The sequence below is a fragment of the Scleropages formosus genome, chromosome 12 (assembly GCF_900964775.1).
Source record: "Scleropages formosus chromosome 12, fSclFor1.1, whole genome shotgun sequence".
Lineage (NCBI taxonomy): Eukaryota > Metazoa > Chordata > Actinopteri > Osteoglossiformes > Osteoglossidae > Scleropages > Scleropages formosus.
The window spans coordinates 12,803,773-12,829,468 of NC_041817.1; the positions used below are offsets into that span (position 1 = coordinate 12,803,773).

The 25,696-nt window shown below is 42.1% G+C and overlaps 1 protein-coding gene across 3 annotated transcripts in view; it reads left to right on the forward strand.

Moving 5' to 3' along the window:
* Nucleotides 1-4,706: 4,706 nt before the first annotated feature.
* Nucleotides 4,707-25,696, forward strand: part of LOC108937426 (syntaxin-binding protein 5-like) — a 103,692-nt gene continuing 82,702 nt past the window's right edge. For all 3 annotated transcript variants that reach the window (XM_029256995.1, XM_029256996.1, XM_029256997.1), the window contains exons 1-2: nucleotides 4,707-5,217; nucleotides 17,642-17,739. In XM_029256995.1, coding sequence (XP_029112828.1) covers nucleotides 5,026-5,217; nucleotides 17,642-17,739 — 290 coding nt within the window. In that variant the 5' untranslated portion in view covers nucleotides 4,707-5,025. The remainder of the gene's footprint in view (nucleotides 5,218-17,641; nucleotides 17,740-25,696) is intronic.

Here is a 25,696-nt window from a genome sequence, read left to right on the forward strand (position 1 = left end):
TTGGATGAGAACTGTGGCAGCACACATACATGTTTTTCTGTTCTCATAGATTTCAAAATTATCACAAAATTTAGCTAAGAACATGTAATGATGCAATGTAGAATTGTTCATAACTGACATAATTTTCATATATTTAGAACATACTCTGGTTTGCCAGTGGAGATGGCGTGGAATGGATTAAAGCACTTATCCCACTGCGTCGTATTTGAGTCTTGTCATATATTTCATGTGACCTTTCCAGGTTTCAGAGAAAGGACAAGAGGCCACATCAAGCATTTCCCAGCAGCCCACGTTATGTATTGGAGGTTCTGGAGACAGTTATCTCCAGGGCTATTTCCAATTCATTTTTTTTTCTGTGCTTCCATTGGAAATCCATCAGTAGGTATAAATTAGGACTGTTAGAACTGACAAGACAATTTTCCCACTTGAAGAGTGTAGTTTAGTGACTGGATTGTGTCATTTGTTGAAAATTCTTACAAAAAAGACAAATGTTCTCTAGGAAAGAGGCAAACTCAAAAACTGTAACTTTCCTTTGGCATGGAAGATGAGCGTTTCAGAGGTGAACTTCATTGATGGAACCGGTTTTAGCCGATACCTCCTGTCCCCAAAAATGACTGTGTCCAACCATAGTGCTCCTTGCTGCAAAATCCCATTATTGGTTTTCTGTATTCTTTATTACTATCCTTTAAAAAACTGTACCACTTATACAACACAATACCATTTATTGCAGTCTTTCTAGGAGAAGTTAAGCTCTACATGTCTTTTTTTCTTTTTAATGAAGGTATTCAGATGGAGTTCAGGGGAAATTTGACCTCATTGATGCCTGATGAAATTATATTTACCAGCAAGTATCCTAATCATTAAGGGCATGGATTTGGACTCAGACTGCACTCTCCACTACTGCTGTAGTACTCTTGACCAAGGTACTTACCCCAAATAACTACAGTAAATTTACCTAGCTGTATAAAAAAAAAGGTTAAATACCATTAGGGCTTTGAATAAATGTCAGCTAAGCCACAGATGAATAATTCTGAAATTTTGCCTCTTGATTAAATGTTTTGCAGCACACCCTGAGGCAGATCTGTCTCCTACAGGGATGGCTCATGCTGGTGGCTTTTTGGGGTACTCAGCCTGATAAGACACAATGGGTCTTTTGTTATGTTAAGGTTATCAGTTTCAAAATTATCAATGGAAAAAAAACACATCTTTCGATGGGGGTTACGCAGAATGGGTGAAAGAGAAAGATTCCTATCACAGCTCTGTGCTTTAACTTGAGGCTCTTCTGGCCTGAGAAATCAATAATACTCATAGACATTATCTGCACATAGAAAACATGTTGTAGGGCATGCCCTGTGGTGTTTGTGTCCATGGCTGTCCAAACTGGTATCTCACATAACACACATTCACACAGGATTTTTATCAGTGATGATAATGGTGTTTTAAAGTCCATTTCATACTGACTGACAGAATCTTCAACAGGTGATCATTGTCATTAATAAATAATTAACTCACAGCATATTTGACACCTGTTAGATTGTGTGTTTTTCCTTCTTACAAAAAGGTGTTGTTCATGCTTGAGCCCCATTCACCTAGAGCTACAGAGATCAGCCTGTCACCATATGGGTATATTAATGGTAAAAGTTAACAGACACACACAGGAGTTATAAGTTTATAATATATTCATAATGGACTCCCCTTGTCACACTGCAAAAGTGCTCATTATAAGGAGAGCTGTGTCCAGCCAGACAGAATACTGGACTGCTCTGTAGAGCACTTGTGTGGTACTTCTCATAATGGACACAACCTGTACCACTCTAGTTTGTGAAATCTGACAACTCGTACATCCTTCTCAGTTGTTTAAGAACTGAATATGAACTACTTAAGGCAATACTAGTAATGCATTTACATCACTTCTAATGTATATTTCTTTGTCAAGGCTCTATGGAAAGCTGTGTGTACATGCATCTTTTATATATAGGTTTGCATAAGGAACACAATGTTAAGCTACTTATTGTGGTTTACCCTTTTATGACGCTGGGTAATTTTTACTGCCTCAATTCAAGGTAAGTACCTTGCTCAAGGGTGCTACAGCATCAGGTAGGAGTCAGACCTATGGCCTTTGGGTGCATTGTGATGACTCTAACCACTACACTACCTCCTGATAGTTATGTTTTTATTGTTCTTAATGGTTGAAACTCTTGCATGACCAGATATGTACTAAACTATATTTTGGCATGTAGACATAATATTGTTGCTGGTAACATTTAAAAAAACGACTTATGCCCGCCTCATACACAATGGATTGATATGACTGACCTGAAATTTCAGAGGAAACTAGTAGGTGCGGAAATTCTCTCACCAGATAAAAAGAAGCTGACCAGAATTTTCCCGGCTTGTCCAGGCCGCTAAAGATACCCACTACTCTCAGTACCACTGAGAACCCGGGCTTTTACAATCTCCAGAATGCTACTACACAAGCTGTGGTGTACCAACCAAAGCCTTCCCATGGATGTTACTTGTCTCTCCATTGACTTTCTGTAGTTTCCTGTATCAAGTTCAAGACTCTGGTTACAGCCTACACCATGGTCGATCCCTTTGCCACAGTGACTGTTGCACTCCTCCACCTTTGGCCACTTGCTTTCCCTACTTATGAGTGGTCCAAAATTCAAGGCTCTTAGCAATATTGACTTTAATGTTGTAGAAGCAGCTCTCTCTCCATTAGAATTGCTGAGTCACTCTCAGCATTCAAGGATTGCCTCCAAACCCATCTTTTTCACAGCCATTTTTCTGTTGACCTCCTGACAGCTACATGAATTTGTTCAACTCAACATGCTGTTTCTTTAAGCAGCTCTGTGAGTAGTGTGTGCAAACAAAAATAGTTATTAAACTATAGTAAAATAATTGTCTGTGTATCTAAAACTCTTTGTTGTGAAATGGACTTTCAATACTGTGCATTATATATCACTTTGAAGAAACCTATCCGCTGAAGGACGGGGTGCAGTGGGTTTGGCTGGGTCCCACTGTCTGGTGGTTCTGGGGGTCAAGCCCTGCCTGGGATGCCCTGTGACAGACTGGCGTCCCACCCTGGGTGTGCTGTGCTGGGCCAGGCTCTGGCTCGCCATGACCCCGCTCAGGACAAGCAGCTTCAGGTAGTGTGTCTATCTGCTAAAGGGGGCAGCAGGTTGTGCGTAAGTTAATGCTACCACTGTGCACTCTGAGAATCCAGCTTTGAAATTCTCATGGGTAAAGTATTTCCTGTAAAAATGACCTAGCTGCACTGTAAATGCCTTTTAGAGAAGTGTCAGTTAGACTAATGTAAACAGATATTTTTCAATTTAGGAATGTTAATTCTTATAAGCAGTAATATTTGAAAGAGGGTACATTGTCTTACTGAATACTAAAAGATAAACATAGTATGCCCAGCACTTTCTGCCTGAAACAAAACCAGAATGTATATTTTAGGGATTTAACCCACACCTGCGTGTCTTTACCTTCCCCATATTATTTCTTTGTCATTAATACAGTCAGCTCATAAGCAGATATTAATTGCAAAAGTCACCAGCATATTTCAAGTTATGCAGTTATATCACACACTGACTTTCCATCACCTTCATTAGAATTACACAGAGGTTTCCTCTCACTGCAAGGTGAAGTGTGTGATATAAACCATTATACAAGGCAGGACCTGTTCATTCTGGTCCTGTTCACTCAGCCAAGTGTTTGGAACTGCTTCATTAACTTTTATTAGGATGTGTGGAAGCGCTTGGAAGTGGTGGAGCTGGAGTCTGACAAACACCCTGCTTTGATTTACTTTGACAAAGGAGTGACCTGGGACATCTGGTAGTGTAATGGTTAGAGCTATTGCCTTTGGCTCCAAAGGTTGCAGGCTTGATCCCCCACCTCCAGGCATAGTACTCTCGAGCAATGTACGTACCTTAAATTGCTCCAGTAAAATTATGTGGCTGTATAGATGGGTAAATAATTGTAACATTGTAAGTTGCTTTGGCAAAAATCATCAGCTAAATAAATAAATGTAAATGAACAGCCGTTGCTGAATAGCTGTTGAGTATAAAGAGGTGAAAAGGGTTAAGGCCACCAGAGCTTTCAGCTGAAAACACTTCAGCACATGTCACTAACAGCCAAAATGGTCTAAATAACGAGGAGAGGAACCCTTTAATTTCACCTCTTTTCTTCCATGTGTGGAAGTGGAGATGTTATGAAATTCATTTCAAAAGTCCATCTCAGTCCATTCTTTCTATAAGTCATATGGACGGCGGTGATGTGCGCTACCCAATGGGGGCCGGCCCTGGGCGGGGGGCGGGGCCCTGAGCGGGGGGCGGGGCACAGGCGCCGGGCTTCAGCACCGCGGAGAGCGCTGCGCGTGGCACTGCAGGAGAGCGGAGCCGGGGCGCGAGAAGCTGCCGAGATGCGCTGCGCCGCCGCCGAACACTGAAGGAGTCTTCAGGAAACAGCAGCTCCGCGTGGCGCTTCTCTCCCTTTGAAACAAATGTTCGGAGATGTAGCGCTTGTCCTCCCACCGTCCAGCCCCCCGCCAGAGCACCTTGCGCCGCCTGCAGAACCTTCTGCTCGCTTCCTGCAGAAGCAGTTCACTACCATCCATCCGCATGACACTGAATCCAGAACCTTCAGCGGCAGTAATAACGTTTTTAGAGTTGAAGTATCCAGCTCTGTGGAATGAGTCAGCTATCATGCTGGAAAAGAAGAAAAAAAGACTTTGAGTTTAGGTGAACTACAGTTTGCGTTTTAAATCACACACCTTTCCTTTCGCGCGTTCTCTTCTTGCACTTTTAGTTCTCGCTCATAAGTAACTTAGTTGCTGCTGATAGACTCCTGTGATCTGAACTTAGGACCCAGTCTCTCCGTCCAAATGAAGTTTTCTCCCGCTCTTTGAGAAGCGACCCCGACTTCTGCCCCACGTCTCCCACGTCTTGCGACCGTAAACCCCCCGCGTGGACGGAAGGCGCGTTCGCGTTTCCCATTGGAAGCGCCACCTGCTCCGCCAGGATGAAGAAGTTTCGGAGGGTCCTGGACGGTCTGACCACCTCGACCCCGGGCGGCGGCGGCGGCGGCGGCGGTGGCGGCGGCGGTGGGGCAGCGCAGGTCAGCGGGGGACCCTCCATCCCGAGCGCAGCCTGCGCTCACAGAGACATCGAGGTGCAAGAAACCCTCGCATCCGAGAACTTTCACGTCTGTAAGGTAGGTACCTGCTGTGCCGGACGGCGCCCTGTGCTTCAGCGCACACTCCCAAACTCCGTGCCGCTGCGGATCGCCGAGCACAGGCTCCTGTATGATAGGCAGCGCAGGGTAATAAAACATTGCGTCGTAACAGCCTGGGTAACTAGTTATTTCACGCGTGGGGCTCAGGTCCCCCTCTGCGCAGGTTGTGTCCCGTGTAGCGCTCTCCTTATGCAGTGTAAAGGTTCCTGGATCGAATCCCCTTCGTACTGTAGTGCCCGTGAACTAGGTACTTGCCCTGGATTGATATTATAATAAGAATGTCCTGTCTTATAAATGCGTAAATCATTGCGAAGCTGATTTAACACTGTTAGGCACTTTGGTAAAGGCACCTGCTAAGGCACTGTTAGTAATTTATGAACAACTCAGTAATTTGAATAACGAATAATTTATGTATTGTAAGTCGCTTTGGACAAAATCATCAACTGAAAAAGTGATACAACCTACAGCCAAACACCAGCACTGCGCTGTTTTGTGGGTCTGTGCGTCTTCAGTTATATTTTACCTTCAGGCTTCTGTTTACTCACTCCATAGTGAGTTCTTCATATCATGCAACCTGGGAATAAACTATATTTGGCGATGCTGGAGTTAGAGTGGCGGTATAGTGTGTACTGTGGATTCCACTAAATGTGTCGATAAATCTTGAGAAATTTATGGAACAGACACCATATTTCAAATTATACAGTGAAGTGTCCTTAATCCAGCACTGGGTATCATTTCAGTATGGAAATGGATTATCGCAAGTCTTCTTGAGATATGGGGGGTATTCTGTAATCTATCTATCTATCTATCTATCTATCTATCTATCTATCTATCTATCTATCTATCTGTCTTGCACCGTATCCCAGTTTTCTGCCTCTGGAATATTACTGATGCATGTATTTTGTCATCACTGCAGAAGTAAGTGTTGAGTTTCATATAATGCATCTTTCTTATCGAATTATTATTAGGCTGACAGAAGCAGTGAGAAACAAGAGGAGGATAACACAGATTCTCCAGCAGCAGTCATGGTGGTGTCCCCAGGATGCTGATTACACTGGACTGACTCTAAATCCTGTGTGCAAATTCGGCAGAGCTCCATTTTAACATGTATGTGGACTTTAAAACGGAATGACTTAAGGACACATACATAATTTATTTGTATATTCGCTGGAAGTGTTCCTGGGCTTTTCCACCTCACCACACGGGTCACCTGGCACGCTATTGCGGTTTGCCAAAAGAGCTGAAACATCAGACACGCTGTGTTCGTCCACCACTGTCACAAGTTCCTACATGCAGCTCGGCAACAGAGATCAGTAGGCCAACATGGACAGAAACAGCTGCCACCATGACAGCAATCCTACTGATTCCACAGCCCTCTGTCCCTGTGGCCTGTTTGCATGGAGCAGACTCTGGCAGCCACCTCCCCGCAGTGAACCTGTCTGAAAGGCTGTTGGGGGTGGGGTTACAGAGCCTGTTACTGATTGAAGGCCTCGAACATTTAACAGGACAAATATTAGCTCCTATTAAATGTGACACTGCACTTAAAGAGAAATGACCCACTTCATAGTCATCAAAATGAGGGCACATTCACACATTTTCATCTAACTACCATCAAACAGTGTTTTTACAATGACTATTTCTTCAGAAGCCTTTTAAGTAATATTATTTATACACGCACAGTATGTATGCTTTCGTATTGCTTACGACTAATCTGTTGGTATTTATTGTCGGAATAAATGACAGCAGCGGGAGCGTCATAAGAGGAGAGCAGGTGCTGGAAATGCAGTCCCCCCTCGTGGTCCTTTTCAGAGAAATGAATGTGTTCTCCATGGGGTTCAGATGAAGAGCTTTACTCTTTGCGTATAACACTTTGCTCTGGGGAAACGTCAAACGCTGACAAATGGGTTCCAGAGCAACTCTTTTGTCCCTGTGCAATTACTGCCACTAAAAGGGGAGACTGTGTTAGTATAAAAACAATTTGTTGTAAAACCTATTGCTGTCAGGTTGTTTTACCTAGTAAATGTATTTCTCTTATAGTGTTTTTTTTTTTTTTTTTCCAGTTACCACTGGTCCCCTTTTTTCAAAACTCATTTCAGACAAGTAAAGCCACTGGACTCATTCAGCGTTGCTTTGGGAGGGATTTTAGAAATATTAAGTTGCTTTTTAGCATCAGGTGTCTCATTTCCTCTGAGCAGCAACCTGTTGAGATCCATTGCCTCAGGAGCCGTTCAATCGGCCTGCTGGCTGGGGGCTGGAGGCTAGAAGCCTTGGAGACTGCCGGTCGAGGGCTTGGAGCTGAGGCCTGGGGATAGGGGTTGTACACATCTCTTGGAAAGATGAAAAAGCCACACGAGACTGAGCCACGACTACATCTGTTTTAAAGTTTAGGGGACCTTGCAGTTTCCTCAGATGGGTAAAGGGACGTGAGCTCATGGCTGTCATTACTTTCTCAGAGAACATGTTTTAAAGTGTCTTTTCGCTATGCTTAGCTCTTAGAGTGTCCCCTTGTTGCACTCTGGACCTCTGCTTACTAATGGTTCTGACACAGGGGAGAACGATGCTCAGCCATGGTAGGGTAGTGCTTGAGTTATAAGTCCCATCTGTCACACTCTAATAGAAGTGTACTGTAAAACTACAAGAACAGGCCATGTTGCTAAAGTATTGACAGTTCCAATGGCAAGAAATTAACTCCTGTTGTGTCCTTAATCATGGTAAATATCCCATGAGTGGGAACAATTGCTGTGAGTGAAGATACCAAATGTGTGTTTAACAGGTAATGATACTGGTTCTGGGGTGCAGTGGCGCAGTGGGTTGGACCACAGTCCTACTCTCCGGTGGGTCTGGGGTTTGAGTCCCGCTTGGGGTGCCTTGCGACGGACTGGCGTCCCATCCTGGGTGTGTCCCCTAACCCTCCAGCCTTGTGCCCTGTGTTACCGGGTAGGCTCCGGTTCCCCGCGACCCTGTATGGGACAAGTGGTTCTGTAAATGTGTGTGATTCCATGTACCCATCTTTTTGAGGAATGCAGATATACTGAAGATGTACTTAATCTCACTCTTACTTGCACATGATCTACACACACTTCCATTCAGCACAGTTCCTGCAAACCACGCAGTCATCGCCATGCAAAGCGGGTGTTGCAGTGACACAGTTGTTGAGTGATGACAGGAAGCTGATTAATAACACACAATTAGTTGGGAAATATGATGAATCACCAAGAGCTTCTGTCTCTGGGGGACCAGTCCTCCCTTATCTCAATGATCAGATTGCCACTGGTCTGCATGGCACTAATCCCGTGCTTCATCATCTCAGGACACGTTACTATCTTATTCTCTTGCTTTCTTATTCCATCCCTACTTCCACTAAGTGTTTTTCCCTTTTTTGTTTCGTTTCTTTCATTATCCACTGTGGGAGAGTTAAGAAGACACATGCGTATGCCTTGGCGAAAATCAATACAGACTGTTTTGCGAGTCACACATTTTATAGGAGTGGATTTGACCCTGGTCCTGCTCTATAGCTCCACTGGAGGTGGTGCCTTATTCCACTATTCATTCCGTTAAGCCTGTAGCCATGACAATCTGCCTGGCTCATGTTTTATACACATTGGCCAACCCCCACCCCATATTAAATAGTGTTGCCAATACAATGCCCAGCTTTATACAGTGAGATGAGATGGCAGTGGTGGTGACTTCCAGAGCTATGTATGTACGGTGTAACTGCATTGTTCTGCAGCCAAAGAAGCTTACAGACCAGTGAGTACCTCTTTGCTGGGGGTCCTGGAATCGATGGGCAGTGCTGAATGCCTAATTTAAAGATTGTAATGTAACTTGTTACTTGAAAAACCGATATTACTTTGCTACACATTTTGTTACTTGCTATGTTACTTTGCTACAAACATTTCAATGATATGCTGATTAATTCTCATATAAATTTGTTTGTATGCTAACACTGCTGAGAACTGGTGAAAAAAGCATTTACTGATGCAAATAGCATCCACATGAAAACAAAACTAGCTGTGTCAATGAACTTGTGAAACATTAAAAAATATGCTTATTTATTTCTAATGAACTGAAAAATGGAGAAATTCATAGTCGTATGACACTGAGATGTGTTAATACCGCATTGTTGGCAATCACTGTGCTGTTTACTGATTGATTATGCAAAGGAGATAATTTAGATGTTTTTAAACCAATCTGGTCACATTTTAATGACTTTGTGAGTAGACATAATAGGGTGATCACTGTCTGTAAACTGTGATCTATACAAAACTCTTTTGACGGCCAGTAATTTATTAGTTATTTGATTATTTAATAATAATGAAAACAAATGTGCGTATATAGTACATTTTCAGTTTTAGGTCTTGGAACCACTAAAGCTGGTTGAATTATTTACAAATTTTATACATTTCTCAGAGCATGTACATTATTAAAAGCTTAAACTAAGGCTGCTTGATTGGTACATTTTCTGATAACAGTGCGTATTTCATTTGAAAAATGAATCAGTTATAATATCGAGACGTTTTGGAGATAAACTGAGTGTTTCAGGGTTGCATCTTGCAGTTTTCAAAGACAAGTTTTTGGTAGAGCCGATGAAAGCATAGGACATTTCAACTACAATTTAATTGCAGTTTCTTATCTGCACAACACTTATGTACAAGCTATCTTCATCCATCAAGCAATTTCCTTGCCTTTTAGACTCTCAGTTTATTGTAATTATATGCTACATGTGAGAAGAGTGCCCTAAAGCAGAATACATGCTATATGTGGCTTTTCAGTTCAATAACTGAGAATATATGACAAGGCTAAAGGAGTTCATCCTGGAAAACACATAAAAGATCTTGGAAAATGCAAGATATTATTAAAATTTAGAAAAACTGTAATATTATTCACTGTTTGCAAAAGTAATGCCTTCTATTATTTTGTCAGTTTGAAAAGAAATTATATTATAGTAATACATTACCTTGTGCTGCACCCCTCACAGTTTATAGCATGTCTTTAAACTGACAGATGACCAAGCTGACTCTTCTGATTCTAGGAAGCAATAAAAAAACTTCTGCTTGAAAGTCCGCTGAGCTGATGAAAGTTTCTAAAGACTGGTGGGTGTTTTCGTTTGTCAATGGACGCATCAGTGACCACAAAATATCATCAGTCAGGTCTTCTGTGTGTCTGGTGCCACCAGTTTCTCTCTCCGTTATGATACACTGCTCTCCCTGGTATCATATCATGCTCAAATCTATAAACCCCTTGCGGGGGTTATTATTTTTTAATGCTTTTACCTGACACCTCTTTCAAAGGTGAATTACAACGTTAGGTTTCAATACTAAGCTATTTACCTATTCATACACATATACACACACATACACATTTATATCTATTTGCAAGATCAGCAACACTGTGTCATTATCCAGTACCATTGTCCAATGTTGTCCTGTGGAAAAAAAAAAAAAGATTAAAGGTAATACAAATAACACATGGCCTATTATGTTTCAAATGCATCATTAAGAAGACTCCTGTACCATTTAATTTAAGTGCCTTTAAAAATTTAAACGAGAACACAGGTCATTTAAAATTAAATTATAATAAAAGTAATCCAGGTGACAGTCTGTCATCAAAACAAGAACTAAACTGTGCGACTGAATGAGGTACAAAGCAGAGTGGCAGAGAGAAAGAAGAAGACACACAGATGCTGTCTGAAACCGCTTGTCCCATACGGGGGTCGCAGGGAGATGGAGCCTAACCTGGCAATACAGGGCAGAAGGCTGGAAGGGGAGGGGACACACCCAGGACGGGACGCCAGTCCGTTGCAAGGCACCCCAAGCAGGACTCAAACCCCAGACCCACCAGAGAGCAAGACCTGGCCAAACCCACTGTGCCACTGGGCCACTGCACCCCCGGAGAGAAAGAGCTAATCGAAAAGGCAAAACCAAAATACAGACAGAATCCAAAAACTTGGTCATCCCACCACTCTCCCTCTGAGAACCTGTCAACCACAGCTTCATTTCACAGGTGTAATTGAAGATGTGCACCACCTTAATCCCTCACTAAGAATCCCTGGCTATACCTCCCCCCATAGGCTTCCATAGATAAAATGTAAAGACTACAGCCCACAAACAAGTAAAAAAGTACAATATAAAATAGCTGGAGAAAAAAATCAAAGCTGTAGTCATAATAGAATAAGAACAAACAGAATGAAATGCAGTGCTATGACATACTTGTGTAATCTGGTGTCAGTCTTTCAGATTTGCCAAAAACAGCAATGCAGATAATGTTAAACTGGTGGAGCGTCCGTTTGTGTAACAGGCTGGGAAATGGAAACCACGGTACATCCTGCAGGTTTTAAAGGCTTTGAGGAACTCAAATTCACATCTTTTCAGCAGGATTTCAGCTGGCAGGTCAGGGTAGAGTTGCAGATAGGAATCTTTAAAGACAATGTTGTGTTGTGTTTCTTTTCTGCGCCTTTTTCAATGCATTTGTCCGAGACTTGGGACAATGTCTTTTTTGTCAGATGGACGTTGGAGTCTGGAGCGTAGCCAGGTTTGACCTATTTATATACTGTAGCAAGCTTTTTACTGGAGCAACTCATGGTAAGCACCTTTACTCAAGGGCACAGCAGCAAGAGCAGGGATTCAAACCCATGTCCTTTGATTAGAAAGCAACGGTGCTAACACTACCCCCACTATCTCATGTATGTTTCCGTTTCTCAACAGTGAATTTGTTTTAGAAGCAGTTCCTATACTGCCCTTGAATGCTGTAAGTGCTGTTATCGTTAGCAACCCCCCAAAAGTGCTTCATTTAAATATAGCATTGCTGTTTTATTCTGCTGCAATTTAAGGATGAGTGGAATGATAATATCTTCATCCCCCTTTGGCATTAATGCAGAACAGATATAGGGTGCTTCCACAATAATGGATCCCTCAGCGGTGCTAAGCTGTTGAAGGGAACATCATAATGTATCATTTGACGCTATCAATCTGTACTCTTACAACTGCTTTCTGTTAGTAAACGGGGGCTTATGTGAAGCCAACGAAAGTGCAATATTTCTCCGTGTAGTCATTCCATCTGTTACCTAAATAAATAAAGGGAGTGGAAATATATGACAATATTTTTTTTTTTACGAAAGATTACTTTTGTCATTTGAAAAGGCACCATACATACATCATACATGCTCTTCAACAAATTATTCCGTAGGGCAGAAGGAACTGGAGTGTGTGGGAAATTGTTACTTTCACTAATAGGAAACGGGTTAAGGTGATGGCATAGTCATTGACCCAGTAAACACAATACACAACAAGACTCTCTTGCTCACCCCTGGGGCTAGACTAATTATTACTCTGCTAGGGATCATTTTCCCTCTCTCCACTACTCAGAAACCCTGGGGCCCTGCTCTCCACATAGCCATTATTTTTAGACTTTCACAATTTCAAAGGATTTTTATTCCAGAGAGCTGAGAACCCAAAATATGTCTTCGCTTGTTGCTGGACATTTTTATTCCTTCTTCTGAATTATTCATTTTCATTGCTGTTCATTTTTGGGTGATATCTACCACTGTTCACCCCTTTATTGAAGCACACAGTTCCTGTGTTACACAGGTAAAAGCTTCAGTCACATATCTGACCAAATATTAAGGAAGAATATTTATTAGACAGTCTTGGTGCCGTGACTGAGATTGTGTGTGACATCATGCTACTTTCATACATGAGCCCATGAGTGGGTTTGTACACCATGGTGTTACTGAACTCGTTCGTGTCTGTGAGTGTGTGTTATTCATACAGCCATATCTACTGTCACCCATATTAGGATATTCCCTGCAGTGCTTTGTGAAGACAATCCAACACAATGTACCCCTTTTTACTTGAAGAGTGTTAAATAATATGCAAGAGTTTTAAAGATTTATATTGTTTGTTTGTTTTAAAGATTAATGGAAAATAGACAGCAAAAAAAAGAAAACTGCAACAAAACATTAGTGAAACTTGCTGCTCAAGTTAATTTTTGTAAAATAGCTCTTAGCGGGGTTGTATAAACTTACATAAAATCTATAAAATTAAAATGAGCAGGCCTCTGATAATTTAAACATTCTCATGTGTAAGAAAGAAGAAGATTTTCAAGAAATGTACAGCAGGAGTACAAAAGGAGCACCGGAGCACATTATGCAGGATGCTTCAGCTGGGGCGGCTCACATTGTATCTTGATCCAGAAGACGGCCAGGGACAGTGAGACAGACAACAGAGTAATGTTTGTCCAGCTGCCCTGTGCCCTGTGTAATACCTGCAGAGGGTGTGGCTGATGATCTACAGCAGCAGTAAAAATACATGGAAGCACTTCAGTGAGGCATTGCAGAAGTTAAAAGCACAACAGATTCACTGAGTGAAACAATCAGCTCACAGCTCACTCACAATTCATGTAGGGCTGGCAGTGGAAGTACAGGCTTTACAGAAACTGTAATGAGTGTGGAGCTCAAGTACTGATGACTGTCAGATTGTCAGACAGTGTGACATTACTTAAAAGCGGTGTTTGTACTACTCAGCTAAGGAAGCTACAAGGTAATTAAGCCTATTGTTGGCTGGGCAGTTTATCACAGCTCATTGATAAATGAAGAACCCATATATAACAATTACTATTTGCATTCAACACACATTTTTAAGACATTTCTTAGCATGCATATTGATATTGCCACATTCCTATAAACTTGCACTTTCACCCTGTACTTTGTTAAAATACTTGTTTTATTGACTGAATAATAAGGGATACCAAGTAAAGAATATAAATATTGCATAAAGGTATGTTATATAAAGGTTCTTTTAGTATTCAGTCATTGAGGATGGTAGGATGGTAGGGTGGTAGGATTTGACCTTATCCTTTTTGCATGTGTAATCTTTTGGCAGCTTTGGCTTATGTTTTATCAAGAGATTAACTTGTAGGTGCAATTATTGTAACTACTTCTCTTTAACTTTTCTTTTTGTTTTGTCTGGTCTTAGATGTTTCATGGCTCATCCTTTTCTCTGTGCATATCTGACCTCTTCTCCAAGCATCCATCTAGGAATTTTTGATGATTTATATCTCTCCTTGAGGGTATTTGGTCACTTTTCCAACCATATGTATAGGTATTTGAACTCCATTCTGGTGGCTGTCTGAAATGTTTTACACTTCTCCCTCAAGGTATCCAAATGGAGGGTATTCAAACAGTCCCTGAGAGTATCTACTCTGCTCTCCACCTTGAGGATATCTGAGCTCTACTCATCCCTGAGGGTATATGAGATGCTTTACATTTCTCCATCAAGGTATCTTAGCTGCAGTTGACAGTGCCTGAGCATATCTGCTCTGCTTTACACCCATGCCTAAGGGTATCCCCTCTATAACTTCAAAAGGGAAGTCATGATTTGTAACCCTCGGGATTCATGGAGTTGGTGGTAGTGAAAGGCTGAGTTTGGCTAGGGTAAAGAGCAGAGTAATGGTGAGGAATAGAGGAAGGAATAAGAGGTTTAAAAAATAGGAGAAAGGCTTAGATGAGATGTGTGATTGAGACCCTCCTGTTCCCTTGGAACCAGGTTGGCAGTCAGGTTGATGTTTCTAACTGAGGAGCAAGCTGGATTCCATTGTGTCCTATTGGACCTCTTTGGCAGCATCTTCCAAAGGTGAAGGTTTAACTGAAGTCAGTTGGATAAAATAAAACAATGGAAAGATGGTGGTCTTTCAGGGTTAAGTGAAACATGTTAAACTTTGGTGGTTTTGCAGTGTCAAAAACTGGAGCAGAGCTGAACCACTGTGTTCTTATGCACAAAGGAGCTGGAGGGTGAGCACTCCTGTCTGGAATGATTTTCTCCTGAGAGAAGCTGTTGCGTGCTCCTGTGTTTTGACCAACTAATACTATTCTGGGAGCAGCTGCTGGGCATGCTGCTCTTGTGTTTGGACTGACTGATACTCTCCTGAGAAAAGCTCTTGGTCATGCTTTTGTGCTTCGGCTGACTGATACTGAGCTGAATGGAACATCAGGACATGACCCAATTGCTTAGGGCAACTGTCTGAGATGCAGGACCATGCTGGTTCTCACAGAAGATAAAACCAAATGGCCTGCAGTTTACAGCTTGATTTTCATCACATATGGGTGTAAGAATTCATTTTGCCACTCATTATTGTATATGAATCCGAAAAGGAATGTATTGCTTTCAGAATAAAGTATTATTCATTATTTGAGATATAACTGAGCTGAAAGCTCATATTCTGTGAGTGTGCTGACCACATTATGTGGCTTTAGTAATCCTGCTTTGCGGCATCTCTATACTTGCACAGGCCTTCTGTATTACTCCACAACCACTTTCTCTCCCAGGAGACACTCCCATACTTGCTGTTCCACCCATGCATCTTAATTGCTTAATTGGAGTAATCAGTTAGATGACATGTCAAAGCACTTGTGTCATTTAGGTCTTAATTGGTTGCTAATTAAAAGATTTTTATGCAATGAGCTGGAGACCGCCTGCTTAGAGGATTCCTGCAGTCCTTACTACTATGAGTAAATTTCCACATGGGTGCAGCACAGTTTCTTCATGATCTGCTCTGTTCAGTATGAAAAAGAGTGCTGCAGTGCTGGATTCAATTTTACAAGTGGGCCAGAAATAGATAAACTGCCAACCTTATCTAATTTTGGGCAGTATATTATTTTCACTTCTTTCTTGTGATGAGATGCAGATGTATTTTCAAATTTCCATTGTGTATGGAAGAGGTACGCACAGTTTATAAATGGCCTGAGAGACCAAGATAATTCTAACACTGTTTTGTTTTGTTGAAATGCTTTACAAAACAGTTAAGGCTGGTGTTCAGAAAATATTGGCAGAAATGTGGGGTTGGCTCCAATATGTGAGAACTATGCTTTTTTTCCTGCAAACAGTGTTGTTGTTAGCTCTTGCAGTCATAGGGCAGATCTGTGATTTTTCCGAGTAAATATTTACCAGAGAATCTTTTTGGTGAGCAAGGCCTCAATGAAGGTTCCTGCTTACTTACACCAAAGGAGTTATCCTTGCTTGTGATGATCTGTTATCACTCTGCACATTGCTAATGTCAGACTTTGATTCTGTGTGACTATACATGCACATGCATAATCCAGATAATGGCTAAAATGAGCAGAGTGTAAGACCAAGAGATGCCTACTGAAAAACACGGTCTCCAGCAGAAGCAGGTGGCGTGACTCTGAAATGTCGAGACCCCATATGCCTCACAGAGGCTGAATGTGTTGGAGGTCCATGGCGAGACCACCTCCTCACAGAGTTCCCAGTTCGCCAAAGCCTCATCTCCCTCCAAGCCATGCCGGAGGAGACACTTTGATGTTTATAGACAAAAAGTAGTATGGAGTAGCACACATCAATAGCCACCAATGAAGAAGCCCCATAAGTACCCAAAACACATGTGAATGCATTTATCAGTTATTTTGTGTAATGGCTAAAATAAAATGTCGCTCATGCACATGTGTTTCTGTTTTGACAATGAAGTTTTGTGTGTGCATCGTCGAATCTTGGTGCTTGAGCTTGACTGATCGATGCAGCAACACAGCCAAGTGTTACACTTTCCACCACTCAGGGAATTTTTTGCCAGGGGGGAGAATCGCTGGGAGTGGATCTTTTCTTCTTTATTCTTCAGTTCCCATTCAGATTTTAATTCAGAAATCAGTTTACTACCATGTAAGGGATTTTTGCTTTTCCAAAGCTACTCTACCAAGTGTGAAAATGCCACAGAGTCAAACATGTTAGTGATTTTTAATGAAGCAAAGACAAATGAAAAATATTTAAACAACAGCAACGGAGAATATAACCTGAACGTGAAAATGTCTTTCGTCTGTTTCTACCGGGTGTCCCTCAGGCTTTTCCATGCTGCCAGCTTCCCGTATGTTGCAACAGAGGGTCTGAATTTCATTCAGTGTTTTATCACTTCATTTTGTTCATCTGCACTCTTTCTCCATTTTAAATTCATCAGTGATAATGTTTATGAATTATTGATGACCGATTGAAACAAAAATGAATCAAACAAACAACATTTAAGCATGAACAGGAAATTGCTTTGCTGGTTTGGTGAATATGAGCCAGGAGAATTCAGCACCATTGAGACCCTGGACAGCACTTCTGTTTTTCAGTACTCTATAATGAACTGCTTCTTTTTTTAGCTGTATATTGTTGTATTTCAGCCCAATTGTTGCTGGGGTGAGTTTCTCCAGGTGATAAAGTCCTGCCCAGGGATTATATAAAGAAGCATAGAGTTGATATAAATTTATAAGACAGCTGCTGTGTCCCACATTGGCGTTTTTGCATTCCTCAAATTCCACTTTACACTTGATTTTGCAGCTTAGTTCTACCCATTTCTGTGCTTGGTTCAAATTATTTTCTTTGAGTTCTTGATCACTTTGAATCCATTTCTCTTTCAGACAGCTCGTCACGGATTTCCGTACCAGCCCACTGCTCTGGCATTCGACCCAGTTCAGAAGATCCTGGCCATCGGCTGTAGGACAGGTGCTCTGCGAATGTATCCTTTTTCCAACTTCAAGATTGCTTTGGCTGTCATTTCTTGTGTTCTCTTTTTTTGGCGGATACTCTCCATATCTGAAGTCCATGAAGAACTTCTGGTATTTTAGGGGGACCTGTACGTCCTGGGTAAGGAATTGAAATGTTCTACAATTTATGTTTATCTAGGGTTTTGACATGATGATTTATTGTTTGTGCTGGGGATGACTGCTCTTAAAACTGAAAATAAGGCTTAAGTGTGACACACATTGAATTTCAAAACTCAGGGAGAGGCAGGGTGAGAGCAATCAGGACACTGAAAAAAAGGGAAGAGGAAAGTGTCCAACGGCACTGACTGTTTAACTCGGTAGTGGGTGGAGGTGTGTGTCTCGCTGTGCTCAGGAATGGAGAATATGGCTGTAATTCAGCGCTGAACAACTGCTTGGCTTGGCTACATTTGTTTCTGTCTGTGGTGCTCTGAGAAAGGGCCCGGACCTGAGATAGACCTGAATTTAAGGTTTAATATCAAACTTTGCATATACTGTATATATTACCTCAGTATACTCTTTCTATTTTCCTTTTCATCTTCTCTTTTTTCTCATTTAGCGTTGCTTAGTTTCCCTCTTTCTGCACTCCTTTCTCCACTAGCAAACTCCCTGTACTCCCGGCTCCTTTCCTGTGTGACCTGTGACTGACTGTGCCCTCCCTCTGAACTGATGAATTCACACAAAGCCACAAGTGTTGGCAGAGGGTCAGCTAATCCAGCCAGTTTAATGACTTGTGTGCCTTCATGTATCAGAGTCCACATGTCTGTGGGCCCATGCCTGTGCCCAGTTGCTGAAGCCATTGTGAGGTCTCTTGTGAAGCTATGTGTGTGTGTGTGTGTGTGTGTGTGTGTGTGTGTGTGCGCAATCCTGTGGAGTGGACAGGAGAGCCTCCCGCAAGCGCAATGGATCAATATCCTGAGCTGAAGAGCTCATGAAAAGAGACAGTGCTCTGATATTGGGGCTTAGGTAGAGCTGCCAAACCCCACATAGGTTCCATAGCAAAGAATAATTGTAAATTTGTGCACTCAATCAATTACTAATCATCTGCATAATAGTCTCCAGTGTACGGCGGCCTCAAAGCCAATATAAAAGGGCATGTATAATGCAGCTCATAATAAATTCATGAGAGGAAAGGAGAGCTCCTTGAATGTATTCAATTACAGTGATTAAATAAGCTGGTCACTGTAGACTGCTGTAAATTGTATGTGTATAGGAAATTGAAGTGTATACACCTATACGCCTTCGTGTGTGTGCGTGCGCACATGTTTTGAACAAAGAGTCATGTTGTCTGTGTATAGTGATATAGTTTCGGTTATATTTGTGCTTCGTGGGATGCTTGATTGGTGTTTTTCACTTCTGAGAACAGCAAATTGAAGATTCAGTGTGTAGGAAAAAGTTTTAGCTAAATTATCCTGTAAGAATAAGTGCTGTTCGCCGTCTGGGATCAGTGTTGTTTTCTCTACAAGGTCTTAACTTCTCTGTGCCATAATGATGATGATTTCAGTGGCAGAGATTTGAAAGAGATGTTGGAAAACCCAGTCCATGGTGTCTTGATTTACCCCACACAAGTCCAGAGAGTGTCTAATAAACACGGGAAACATGCACCACATGGACAATGTGCTTTGAATGCAGAGCAGCATCTCTAACCGCTGCACTACGCACTACCCTACTTGGCACATTTGTTTTCCTTATACACTGAAGCAGAATCTTGCAAGCGTTAAAGGGTTTGTATCCGGTGCGGAAGGTGACGTGTCAGTGATTTTATATTTCTTCCGTTTCTTCTTTTAAGCAAACAAGTAACAGAGACAGCTGTTTTCATGGCTTTGGTCCAGACACTTTGGGGGTTCTTCGCAGGAGCTTAGTTTCCCGCCTGTTTGCGCAGTGGTAACCTTTTCAGATACTGCTTGCTGACGACAAACTGAAAGGCCTTTGTCCTGCACTCAGCGGAGCTGTCTGAGAGCACAAGAAATGGGATTTGATTTTCAAGCTGCGCTTTTGTGTCTCGGCCTGTTTAGTCTTATTGACAGACATTTGCTTCTTTCATTCTGCAGTCCGTTCTCATTTGATAGGGTTCCTGGTCCCAGTGGGGGGGGTCGGCGGGGGTCTGGATGCTTGCTGTCAGACTGACCCGTGTGGCTGCGCCGCACGGCTGGGGGGCCGCTCTTGGTCCCACTGTCTGTTAACACCTGCAGCTTGACATTTTGAGCACTTCTCCTCACCTGCTGTCCTGTCTCCATTTCATGTACAGTTTTCAGCTGGGGGAAGTTGGAAACATGTAAGTGTCAGCTGGACACCTCAAAACCATGTGACTGAGCATCACGCTGTAGCCAGAAGCCAAGAGAAACAACTATACACTTAATGCCAGCAAAGTGGACTACAGCCAGCAGCTATGAGTAGCCAAGGACTGATAAAGCCCATTTGTGTGTTTCTGTGTGTGTGTGTGTGTATGCATGTGTTTCTGTTTGTCTCTCTGTTTCAGTGGATTATTGAAGAGGCATTGGCTGGCAGGAGTCTACTTGAGCATTCAGCAGCATACTTCATCTGATCTCCTGTCATATCTCTGAGAGCTTCTGGGAAGCTGTCACGACAGAGAAAAGCCAACATCAGAGAGGGTAGGGTCTAGCGAAGTGGTCAAAACAGGCGATGTGGGAGGGAAATAGACTGCTGTGCCTGAGATCTGACCAGAATGCTACAGCCTTATCCTCAACTCATCCACAGTATCAGTTTCTTGTCTTCTTCTTCTTCCTGCTTTTTCATACTTTCACAAATGTTACCTTTCCTTTTGAGATTTACACAGAGGTCCCTAGAGATTTCCTGACAAGACATTTAGACTATTCCTGCTGTATTAGGCCTCATTGCTTTCTTTTCTGCTGCCTTTTCGGGGACTTCTCCATGATGCCTTGCAGGCTGACATCACATTGACTTCACACTGGCTTCATCAATAGCTTTAAGACACAAGTTTTCAGTGTCACTCAGTGATTCCTGAACAGCTTCACCAAGAGTTTCTCTGAAAGTTCCACACACAAGTTCACTGCAAGCATCACACAGGGCTTCTTCTTGAGCTTCTCATAGGGGTTTTCAAAAAGGATCGTGCACAGCTTTATGGACTTACTTAGGACTTAGGTCTGCAAGTGCAACTGGGCACATTGGCCGCTATATTTTGTGCATCTGCAAGTTGGAGGCCTTCCCGGGCCAAATCTTCCTAGAAGGTGCTTCTCCAAGTCTCTGGGTCGGCCTCTTCTCATCACTTCTTCTGATGGTGTCCAGGCCATTGCCGTCCAAGGGTGCCGATGATCTGGCATTTGCAACACGTGTCCTGCCAGCTGCAGTCGACGTTTTGCCACTATCTCGGATAGCGGCCGTGTGCCAGTCTGTGTTAGGATTTCTTCGTTGGTGGCTCGATCCTGGTACATTACTCGCAAGATTTTTTGAAGACATCTCTGGCACATCTACAGTAGCTTGAGGGCTATTTTCAAAGTGTTCTTCCACGTTTCGCTGGCAGATATGGCTGTTGGTAGTACGATGGACAAGTATAGCAGAATTTTCAGTGCAATGGTGATGTTTCATGCAGCCCAGATGCTACGCGTACGTTGGAAAATGCCCGCAGTTTTCCCGAGCTGCTGGAAGATGTCATGCTCAACATCGCCGTCTGCTGTAATCACGCTACCTAGGTAGGTGAAGCACTCGACTGTTTCAATCGCCTCATCGGCAACTTTCAGCGGTGGGTGGGTAGCTGTATTGTCCCATTGACAATACAGCTTTCTGGAAAGCTACAAAGAAGGCTGTTTGAAATTGATGACTTTTACATCATTCTGACAAAAGTATGACTTTATGAGTGTACAGGTCCTGAACTGGTCTTGTGCCATGATCTACAGGGCAGCAAAGCAGGGCTGCAAGGGAGGTGGAGCCCCCGGTTCTTTCCACAATAAACACTATTTGTAGGGGTTGTATGATGCAAAATCATGCTCTGTGTCAGATGCTACATCTCAGCTGACTGCAAAAAGGGTTTCTCTGAATATGCTAATGAAATGTAAATCTCTCCAAGCCAATTTAGACTCACATTTGACTGTTAAAGTAACTGCACTGAGAGGCACCTAACAACTGCTTCCTGATTGATTTTTCCTGTGGGCCTATAGCAATTTTGTAAATTAGAAATTTGAATTTACCACAGATCTGTTGGACAAAGAAACAGACACCCTGACACATACATGAATGCATGAATACTCACATACACACATAGCCATATTTACTGTATACCTTTACTGAACTGCGAAAAACACGCTTGTTCCCACTCGGAAGCACGAAAACACAAATGCATTTTTGTGTTGCATAGAGAAGCATTGTTTTGTAGAGTTTGTTCTGTGATGAATAAATTGGTATGAAAAATCCATCTTTTCCATGCTGAGATTTGGGTGCTACATTCTTGCTGACGTGAAGCCTGCCTCTGGAACCCAGCAATCACCCTGGCTTGTTTGCTTTTTAATGAGATTTTCTTTATCTCTGTCCAACGAATGCCCGTTGGCGCTGGCCGCTGTGCGCTGCCACATGCTGCCACGTGTGCCATAGCCATCAGTGCCTCGCCTGCATGAGTGACATACCTGCTGCCACGTTGCATTGCTCTTTTCCTTTTCATTCCCATAAATTTTCCACTCCTGCTGGTTTTGTAAAGATAAGCCGAGCTGTCTCCCTGGCCCATTTTTTTTTGGCTAAAAGTGGCTTGCTTATGTGTATTTGGGCTCCTGTGTGTGTTAATCTCTGAGTGCTTTTGTCTGTGTTTTGTGTGATAGAATATATTTGTTTGAGCATTTATCTTTAAGCACGTGTGTGTTTGCTGGTGTGTATTTCTAAATATAGTTTCTATGTGCCTATATGGATAAATGTGTGCCCATGGATGTTTCAGAATCTCTAGAATGTACCTGTTCTATGCAGTTGAAACAGGATTTTATGTGAAGCCATTTTCATATAACTCTATTCTCCATGTTTTCTTCCTATAGCTGCGTCTTTGACTTCATCTAAAATCAGTCATGGTTGTGAAGCTCCTTGGAATAGTATGTATTTTAGTCACACTGACTTTCCCAGGAAGGTTGACATCAGCAGAGTTTGAGAGATGCAGCCCAAGGAGCTTTCTTTCAGATTCTTAGGAAAACCCAGAAGTGTGATAACAGTGAGGATCAATGACAGTGAGTGAAAGACAGACCTGTCATCTATTGCTTTGGATGTCAGATTGAGCACTGAATGTCTCTGGTCCCTCATCCTTTCTCTGGTGCCTCTGACTTAGACGCTACCTTTGGGCTCCAGTCTCTTCTGGGGGTGACCGTGTCGTAGAGCCATTGTACCTTAGGATGGGGCATGCATTCTTCTCATCTGAATCTCTTGTGCTGTTCTTCACCTGTGCTAAAGTAAGACTGTCAGGCTCCCTTTCCAGTGTTTGTAGTAAGTCGTCTCCGTGATACATACTAAGTTTTTTTTTTTTTAATGAAAACCCAAAGATCTTGGAAATAGATAAAACTAATGTGATGCTATGATTTTGTAAAAGAAATGTGACTGAAGATTGAAAGCTTTCTTTGTACTCCGAGATTTCATCAGTGTCTTGTCATATTCATCCGTGTACTGCACATTTCCGCGCATGTAATCTTGTCAATTGACTGGTGTGTTCTACTTAGGAAGCATTACTTGCCTTGTTCTCTGGTGTTCTTCACATAACTGGATGAAATATTCATGCTGAACTGTATGACGTGGAGCTGTTCCCTGTGAGGTGTCTGTAGGACTTCCTGTACCTGATGAACCAACCTGATACCTGTCAAGTTGAAGTACTTTACTCTGTGAAGGCTTTAGGTCGTGGCCTTCTCTCTGAATTAGAACCTGCTATGTAGTGTTGGTCTACTTGGCATTGTGGAGGTAAATCAGAGTGGATTTCAGTGCTTTGTTGACATTCAAAGGAGCTTTATTAAAATGTATCTTTTGCCATCCTGTTGTGGTTCCTGAGGTCGGTGGTGTTGTGCCTGAGGTCTGCAGTATTGTGATAAGCTTCTGTCTGCTAATCAAAGTTGACGCTGGTGTATTTAGCTGGCATTTGACCTCTGTGTTGGTCTGTTACACTTATAAAGTCTTCAACAGTGTGTTCAAGTTGTGTTTGAGGTTGGTGTTACTGTCCTCAAATTGTGTTTGAGGTCTGTGGTTGTGTGTCCAGGACTCCAGCCATTTGGCCTCAGAATATGGAGAAGGACTTTTCAGTCGTGAGCAACACGGGAGGAGGGAAAGGTCAGTCAGCTATAGATAGCAACACTAGCAGAACATCAAAATGCCAGTGTGGTAACTGTGTATTTGTGCATATTTGTGACCATGTGCATGTTCGTGTCCACAGTCTGACTCTTTAATCCTCTTTTTTGCTTTTCTGTTTTTAACGCTTTTAGTTTGTTCCTGCTGGGTCTACTTATATCTTCTTGCAGCTTTTCTATCTTTGTTGAATGTCACCCTAGAGTATTGTCTTTGTGGATATCAATGTGTCTCCTTTGGTTTTCACTGTGCTTGTCCACATAATGGTTTCATCCTCGCTTAGTGAACATTGTGCAGCAGCTGAAGGTACATTCAGGCACACTGTTAAATGAACCGTTCCTGTGTTGAGTGGTGGTAACCTGTGCAAAATGTAAGAACAGTAAAATCAATATACTCCATTTTAGATAGGATTCTATCTCAGTACTTGCAATAATTTCTGCCCAAATTTGTCTTTCATTTCTTCCATGGCTATATATAAAATTAAAAAAGCATGGCAATCACTGTAATTCTTGGCATTAATTATTGGCAGTCCCATGGGACAGTCGTAGATTTTCTGTCGACATGGGCCACCCAAGGATACTTTATAACAAAGACAGACATTTAATCATGTCAGTGAAACGGACTGTTCCTGTTCTCTGGCCTCCTTTGCCTGTTGATTTGTCCTTGTTTTTATCTCCTGGGACTGTGTGATAATACAAATACAAATGTGCATGAATTTGGAACGATTTTCTAAAAATGACTCTAAATATGATTTAATGGCAATCTGTTTGCCCTTGCAGAGAGTGTAGGTGATATGTGGGTGCACATAAATACTGGAAACTATGTGGAAACTGTATCATTTGCAAATCTAATGGCCTTGACATGGCCCATAGTATATTCTTTATTCTAAACAAAGTGTGCAGTTTGGCAGTAAGAAGACAAAACACCCAGGTTTTAGTTATTTCCATAATTCCGATGTAATGCAGTTTTCACAATATAAAATAAAAACCACCAGGGTCACCTCACTGGGTAGTAGGGGGGCTTCATCAACATTGCCTCTTGATTCCTTCATCGCATTTTACTCATTTATCACTACTGCTCAACATTGTGCAGCATTTAACACTACATTAAACACTGCTACTCAACCGTTTTAAATATTTATCACTGCTCCTCAACAATGGAGCATTAAACACGGCATTTAATTCCGCTGCTCAATAATTTGGGGGCAGAAAAATGCTCTCCTCTTCTCTTTTGTCACTAGAGAGAGTTACAATATGACAGAGGCCCGAAAAATTGGCATAGGCTTTGTGTAACTAGGAGAAGAGGACCAAAAACACACTGATGTGATGCTGAAGAGGTGATGTGATGATGAGGACCAAAAACACACTGATGTGATGCTGAAAAAGCAGGATGGTGGTGTTTTCAGTTAATACAGCTGTCTTGACCAGATAATCCCTCAGTATTAAACTGAATAATGAGAAAAAGACCAAAAATGTTATAAAATGTTGACTCTACACTCATCCCCATTATTTTACCTCCTAATACCTGGATTTTCAAGTATAAGGTCTCCAATTACTAATGTACGGAAATAAAAGAAATAATGGAAATAACTGAAGATAATAAATTGAAAATAATTGATTATGTGATTTCATCATGGGCAGCTGGTAGCATAATGGG